Source organism: Marmota marmota, unplaced genomic scaffold (assembly GCF_001458135.2).
Source record: "Marmota marmota marmota unplaced genomic scaffold, marMar, whole genome shotgun sequence".
NCBI lineage: Eukaryota > Metazoa > Chordata > Mammalia > Rodentia > Sciuridae > Marmota > Marmota marmota.
The window spans coordinates 5,695,746-5,703,615 of record NW_026000241.1 but is presented as its reverse complement, the minus strand read 5'-3'; the positions used below and the strand labels follow the sequence as shown (position 1 = coordinate 5,703,615).

General features: G+C 57.0%; 1 protein-coding gene across 1 annotated transcript in view; it reads left to right on the top strand.

Moving 5' to 3' along the window:
• Positions 1–7,870, top strand: part of Cpamd8 (C3 and PZP like alpha-2-macroglobulin domain containing 8) — a gene marked incomplete at its 3' end in the record, with an annotated part of 61,867 nt that overhangs the window by 15,077 nt on the left and 38,920 nt on the right. Inside the window, exons 8-11 of the mRNA XM_048795356.1 lie at positions 652–760; positions 3,113–3,340; positions 5,010–5,180; positions 7,130–7,258. Of these exons, the coding sequence (XP_048651313.1) occupies positions 652–760; positions 3,113–3,340; positions 5,010–5,180; positions 7,130–7,258 (637 nt within the window). The remainder of the gene's footprint in view (positions 1–651; positions 761–3,112; positions 3,341–5,009; positions 5,181–7,129; positions 7,259–7,870) is intronic.

Genomic DNA, 7,870 nt, shown 5'->3' with positions numbered 1-7,870 from the left:
TAATGACCCGGCGGTGACAAGCCCACAGCCCAAGCTCACCTGAAGGGGTCGAGAAGTGCTCTCTCTTCCTGGGGTGCTGGGGACGCCCTCGAGCTTCCCCACCCCCGCCCCAACTGTGCCACCCGCTCAGAGGTTGTGGCTGAGGCCCTCCCAGCCTGCAGCTCCCCTGGCTGTGTGTCCCCATCCCATGACAGCCCGAGGGCGCCCGCGTTTACAGTCTAGGAAGTGTGGCACTCACTGCCATCTCCCATGATGTTCCTGATCCTTGTGAGTAGGTGTCCCTTCTGGGTCAGGCGTGACAAAGTACCTTTAAGTCTCACCAGTATCCCCAGGCCGATGGCATACAGAACTCAAGCCCAGTCCTGCTGGTCCTCGTGGTTGCTGGCACCTCTGTACTGTCCTGCTCCAACAGTGTCACCAACCTGCTGCTCTCAGGGGCCGAGTTCCTCTCTGACCATCAGTCTCTTTTTCCATCAAAAGCAAAGCTGGTGCAGAGGGTTACAGAGAGGGCTGGAAGGACAGAATGCAGAACGAGGCAGGGCATCGTATCAGACACTGTACCAGTGGCCACACCCTGCGAGACTGACCTTCCTGAGATGGGCCCCTTGGGGTTGCCTGTGAATTTGGGTACCCTTTGTCCTTTTGTCCCAGGTACACCTTTGGGAAGCCCGTATCCGGGACCTTAACGATAAACATGACTGTGGACGGAGTGGGGTACTACAGCCACGAGGTGGGGCGCCCCGTCCTCAGAACCATGAAGGTGAGGAGCAGGGCCCGCGGGGCTGGCTCGGTGGTCCCTTTCCACGGCTTCGGTTTCTTCCTCATAAATTTCATTTTATTGTCTAAGAAAGCTGCATGGGGTGGGGATTTCCTGATGACGAGCAGAGGCTGTAAACATTTATAAAAAGGAAGAAAATAAAGGCTTCTGACAGGCAGGGCTATCTGTGTGGACGTGTTGATGAGTTTCCCCTGAATGTTGTACATACAACTTAAATAGGGAGAGCTTTAATGAGATACTATGACTCTCACACCAATCAGTTCGTCCACAGAGTAGACGGCTCAGTGATTTTTTCTGGATACAGTCGGTCCCCGGTTTACGATGGTTTGAGTCATGATTTTTTTTGACATTTTCGGGTAGTGAAGACAACACCATGCAACTGTCACGTTCTCCACGTTCAGAAATAAATAATTCCTGTGTTTTGAATTGCACGCTGAATTTGAGAAAGTGCACGACATTGGCCCTGCTCAATTAGAAAACAGGCTTCGGCTTAGGGGACTCTCCGGGACAGTACCGGCGAGTGCCCTGAAGGGGGGCTAGGCGGATTCAGGTTGGGCTGCCCGGGACGTGGCCCCATCATAAATCAAGGGGCATCTGCAGTCACCGGGTGGTGTGGCCGTCACGGCTTTCTGGCTTAGAACGTGGTTGTCCTGTGTCTCTGCCCGGGACGGTCCCAGGAACTGCCCCCCTGCTCATTCCAAAGTCCAACAGATGCTCAGCCCCTTCTACAAAACACTGTCCTATTGGCTCAGAAGCCTCGCGGGTCCTCGTGGGTTCTCCCGTGGACTCGGAGTCACCTGTGATGGCTTCAAACACCTGATGTGATGCAGGTGCGGAGTACATGGCTGTTCTGGGGCATTGCTCAGGGACAGTGGCATTGCTCAGGGACAGATACCCAGAAAGGGGGTCTGTGTTCAGCAGGTGTGCAATTAAAAAAGAATACTGTCCTCCTACAGTTGGTGGAGTCCAGGGGTGAAGGACCGTGGACGGCAGAGTGACTCTTTACAGTCTCCCCAAATCCCGGTTCCCTTTAAAGTTAGAGCCCGTTCCCCTCCCCCACCCCTGGCGACCACTCCTCGACTCCCCAGCTCTATGGACCTCCTCTTCTGGACACCTCACATCGATGGCATTACATGCTAGGTGGCTTTTTGTGTGTGGTGTCTGTCACTCACCATCTCCTTTTCCAGGCTCGTTCATGCTGTAGCCTGAGTCCGGGCTTCGTTCTTTTTCATGACTCAGTAACATTCCACTGTACGAATCTATTGGTCCACCCACCCCTCCACTGGCGGGCACTGGGTCGTTTCCACTGTGAGCACCGCTGAGCTGCACCCCAAACCCGTTTCCCCTGCTGCTGTGACCGTCCATGTGCCGGTTTCCTGTGGACGTGTCGTGGCTCATCCTGGGCATACCTAGGGGTGGACTTGCCCGTCACAGGGTCACGCTGGGTTCAGTCTTTGAGGATCCGCCAGAGTGAGGACGTCTTAGGTCCCTTGTGTGGAAAGCTTCGCGAGCTGTCCCTCAGCCAGGGCTGCGTCGAGGGTGGACCGTGCACCCCAGGGGCACCTCCCCGGGCACTCCTGCCTCCGAAGGCGCCTCTGGAGTTGCTAAATCCCCTCGTGTCCCAGGGTCCCACGTACAGGACACCCTTGTGCGTGGACGTGGGGGTTAACCCCTCAGTGCCCGCTCCTCCCCACCCCACCTAAAGCTCCTTCCTCAGGACACAACGGCCCCCGTGCGTCCCCCCCTCTCTGGTGGCCTCGATTCTGTGGGATGGACACAGTCGCTACCCCTTCCCTGCCCAGTCCGGCCATTCTCCCCAGAGGCCGCCGCCCGGTGGCCCTGGTCCTGGGTCTCTGATGTCCTGAGTGACTTGGTCCCAGCTATTTCTGGGTGTCGATTGCCACCAGGCTCCAGGGCGCCCAGCGTGGGGGCCGCGGGGGCAGCGCTGGGCTCTGAGTGGGGGCGTGGGGCCGAGCGAGGGTTGATCGTAATGGAGACAACACGCCCACGGACAGGCCTACACACGTGTGCTGGCACTCAGACACACATGTGTCACACGCGTGTGTGGACGGGGCCTCCGTCTCCCATCACCGGCTGTGAGTGCGCCTGGGCCCACGGGGACGGTCCATCTCTGTCCGGGCAACGAGTGAAAGTGGCCGAGCAGCTTGTCGTCCTCACGAGGAAGGCTCGGGGGGTCAGGCTGGAGCCGGCTCCTCAGCCAGGGGCACAGTGGGCCTGTCCCCAGTGTCTTCCAAGCAGCCGGGAGGCCCGGGTGTGACCAGGGTGCGCGTGGCGTCCTCCACGTCCACCCCAATGCACCGTGTTTCTCCTTAGATCCTGGGCTCCCAGGCCTTTGACATCTGCGTGAGGGACCTGATCCCGGTGGATGTGCCCGAGCACTTCCGGGGCAGGGTCAGCATCTGGGCCACAGTGACCAGCGTGGATGGGGGTCAGCAGGTGGCCTTCGACGACTCCACCCCTGTCCAGAGGCAGCTGGTGGACATCCGCTACTCCAGGGACACGCGGAGACAGTTCAAGCCAGGCCTGGCCTACGTGGGGAAGGTACCTTGGGGAACGGCCCTGAGCTTCCCCCCGCCCCACAGTGGGGACCGAGCTGAAGACAGGTCCTCTGCCTACACTGGCATGGCTTGCCTTTTGGCACTGGGATGCTTGACCTTCTCTCCTTTGGTTTTTACTTTTTAAACATTTTTGTTCAAAGCCGAGACGTGCTGGACGCGGTGGCACACGCCTGTAATCCCAGCAACTCGGGAGGCTGGGGCAGGAGGATTGCACCGTTGAGGCCAGCTTCAGCAACTTAGAGTCTGTCTCAAAATTTAAAAACTAAAAAGCACTAGGGGTGTAGCTCAGTGGTGGAGCACCTGTGGGTTCAATCCCCAGTATGCAAAAGAAATAGATAAAATGATAAAAACTAAGATGCCATCTTCTACCCCCACATCTGCTACTGGAAGGTCTCTGGGGGCAGGAACACAGGGATCTATCCTATGACAACAGAATGCTTTCTGGGATCCCTCCTGAGGGCCCTCCTGAGGCTGCTTTTATAGTAAACTTCTTACTTTATAAGTAGGAAGACTGCGCGCTGAGACAGCAACGGAAAGGTCAGGTGAATCCACAACCTGTGACGTCACTCGGTGTGCTGACCCAGTGCGATGCACATATTGCATGTGCTGGGCTTTCACTTTGTTTTTGAGCCAGGGTCCCACTGAGCTGCCCAGGCCGGCCTTGAACTTGCAGCCCTCCTGCCTCAGCCTCCTGAGTGCGGGGACCATGGTGTGCCCCACCGTGTCTGGCTGACATGCGTGACTTTGTAGGCCCGACATCAATAGGTTTGCTGACACCAACACCACCATAAAACTACAGAAGGTGTCACATCACGATGTCCCCACGTCCGCAACACCACCAGGCATGGGGATTGGCAGCTCGTGGGACCACTGCACATACGTGGTCTATCAGTGACCCCAACCTTAGGCAGCGCGTGACCAAGCTTTATTCCCTGCAGAGTGTCATTCTTGAACCTCTGGCATTAATCCACATGTTGAACGTTTACTTATTATTTATTTAGTCCCACATATGAGTGCGCATGCCCCTCCTCACTTTGAAGAGCCCAGTGTGAGTAGGAACTCGCATACTTTGTGTGGACGCAGAATGTGTATGAATAAGGGCTCAGAGAATGCAGCTTCGGTGAGGGCAGCATCTCACACCTGACCAAGAGGATATATGTGGTATTAGTCAGTTTTCAGTTGTTGTAATGAAATACCTGAGACCTGAGGCTGGGAACATAAAGAAAAAGGTTTTTTGGTTTTTTTTAACATCACAGTTTTAGAGGCTGAAAGCTCAAGATCAGCTGGTCTCATTCATAAGCTGATCAGTAAGGGTCCCCCCGGGTGGTGCCCCATCATTGTGGTTGGGGCTGGAGAGCTGGCTCCATGGTAGAAGCCCTTGCCTGGAATACGTGAGGCCCCGGGCTCAGTTCCCAGTCCTGCAAAAGAAAGCAACCAACACCCATCACGGTGGAGGCAGCGTGGCGGGAGTGCACATGCGTGGAGAGGTCCCATGGCAAGACAGACAATGTGAGGACAGGCTGGACGCACGCACTTGCTTGCTCGCTCTCCCCCCCCCCCAAGAGGCCAGCGTGACCATGAGGTTGCCCTGGTCTGTGAGTGTGGAGCATCTGTCCGGTGCTGTCCCCAGCCTGTCTGATGACCTGTTCCAGGTGGAGCTCTCCTACCCCGACGGCAGCCCAGCCGAGGGCGTGACGGTGCAGGTCAAGGCGGAGCTGATGCCCAGGGACAACATCTACACCCGCGAGTTCGTGTCCCAGGGTGGGCTCGTGCGGTTCGAAATCCCCTCCATCCCCATGTCAGCCCAGCGAGTGTGGCTAGAGGTAGGTGAGTCCCCAGGCCCCGTCCTCCAACCACGGCGCTCCTCTGGGCTGGGTGGGAGGGGCTCTGCAAGCTGGAGGCGGAGAACCCCACCATCCGTGGGAGGAAGGCAGAGGGGAGGTGCCTGGCTTGGTCACACGGGGTGTCTCTCCAGGTGGACTCCTGGCCGTGGCAGGGCCAGCCAGGCTGCTTCCAGCAGGTGGAACAGCATGTGCGGAGGCTCAGAGGAGGCCTGTCATGGGGTTCTACAAGTGCTTGGCCAGATGAGCCATTTTAGAAAGAGATAGGAAAAGACAGGAATGTCCCTACATCAAAACATTGCTGTCACATTGAGGAGGAGCTGATTTTTAAGAATACTTTCTTAGTTGTTGATGGATATTTATTTATTTTTACGTGGTGCTGAGACTCGAACCCAGGGCCTCACTCGTGCTAGGCGAGCGCCTACCGCTGAGCCCCAGCCCGGCCCAAGGAGCTGATTTTTGACAGACAGCTACCACTCAAGAGCCTGTAGCAGGGAATGACCAAGGAAGGCACATGCAGGCTGGAGGCCACCAAACTGGAGTTGCTGAGGAGGTGGAGCTGGCAGGATCAGGGTCCCCTCAGCAAGGGAGAGAAGACAGCAACAGAGGAAGACGTCCCAGCCCGGGCTCTGTGACGTGACTGTCCCACGAGCCTGGCGTGGAGGGGAGCGGGGAGCAGCTGAGATAAACATGACCATGGGGACTGCGGACACTGTGGTCCCTTTGTCCTCTTGTGAGCAACATGTCCTAAAGGATCTTAGCCACCGAAGTCACATAATTTACCAAGTGACATCCTCAGCAAGGTGTGTCTGTGCGTCACGGACACTCAGCCCGGAGCACAGCGGCCTGGTCATCGTAACCACGGTCCTGTGGGGCAGTGAGAGAATGACCAGAGCCTGGGGCCTCTGAGGTCACCAGACGGACCAGAGATGCCCCTCCGCCTGCCCACCAGGTGGGAGATCGCAGTGACCTCTGACATCAGAATCGGGCTCCCGGCTCGGGTCATGGGCACAGCCCTCCACCCAGACACCGGCCACGGGGCTGGGGTCCCCTGGCCACTCTCACTTCTGAGCTGATTGCAAATTCAGGGCTTTCCGCTGCCCCACCACCTTATAAATACGGTGTTAGGACAGGGGCTGGGGCTCAGGGGCAGAGCACTTGCCTCGCACATGTGAGGCACTGGGTTCGATCCTCAGCACCACATAAAGATAAATAAACAAAGATATGTTTAAAAATAAATAAATAAATAAATGCAGTTTTATAGTGGCAGAACGATACAAATCAGGACCGTCCAAAGGGAGGGGCACGCGGGAGGAGGTCTGGAGGATTCCAGCTGTGGCGCTTGCAGGGCTCTCTCTGGGGAGCTGGGACACACAGGACAGTTGGCTCGAGGGTCTGCAGGTCCTGCGTCTGCAGATTCAATCAGTACAGATCACCAATATTCCAGAAGCCAGGCTCTGTAGCATACGCCTGTGATCCCAGCCAGAGGAGCAAAAGTCACCCGATCACTGGGGGCTGGTGGTGTGCAGGAGCAGGGCCGCGGGCCAGCTGGGTCCCAGCCTGGGGTGCCACCCAACATGGCTGCTCCCGTGTTGATCCACCAAGTGGGTTTCCCCTCCAAGAAGCCACGAGGGCGATTAGCAAGCTCAGGAGGAGAGGCGGGGGGCTTTCCAGCATGTCCCTGTCGGAGCTGTGGTTTGGAGTCCAGTTGGGCTCCACGCGGCTGCCCAAGCTGATGCCCAGCACCCTCGGGCCAGCCTTCAACACTCGCTTCTGGGAACTGCGGGGAATCGGGCTGGCCACGCTGGACCCCAAAGGGAAACTGGAACCTGAGAGCCTTGCTCCTGGGCAGGGCAGGGAGAAGCAGACCCAAGACCCCCTTCCTAGGCTGGGCGCCCTGACCTTGACCAAGTGTGTCCTCTGTTCTTCAGACCAAGGTGACGGCACTGGACGGGAAGCCCGTGGGGGCCCAGTACCTGCCCAGTTACCTCGCCCTTGGCAGCTGGTACTCCCCCAGTCAGTGCCACCTGCAGTTACAGCCGCCCTCGCGTCCCCTGCAGGTAAAGTGTCCAGGAGCCCCCCTTCCTTGTAGCAGTACCCCTGAGCTCTGGGGACTTAACACCAAGGCCCGTGGGGTGGGGGTTCTCTACCCCTCCAGCAAGGGCATAGTCTGTGGAATAAACTGCGCGATCTTTTATTCTGGATGGACCTAGGTTGTGACCCTGGGCTCACTGCCAGGGATACCACTTGTGGTGCCTGGGACGGTTCCACCGCTGGAGTCTTCCTGTGCAAAGGCCCTGGGGCTTTCTCTACCCAGAAACTCGCAGATATGCCAGGTGCAAAGACGAGATGAGCTTGGAGTTGTGTCTCACGTTAGTTCTTCCCGGGTCTGCTGTTATGAGTGGGTAGTCTTAAAAAACTCTATTAAATCAACAGACTTAATTTTAAAAGGAACTTCAGGTTTAAAAGGTGTTGAGTGAACAGTACCAAGAGTTCCGTGCACCCCTCTGCCGCCCTCGTGTCCCTGTTATTGACATCTTGAGTGAACGCGATGCACATTGCAGTTGATGAACGGATATCGATACGACATCATCAACTAACGCCCACAGCTTACATGGGTCACTCTTTGGTTGAACATTCTATGGATCTTGGCAAATGCGTGACGCCCTGTC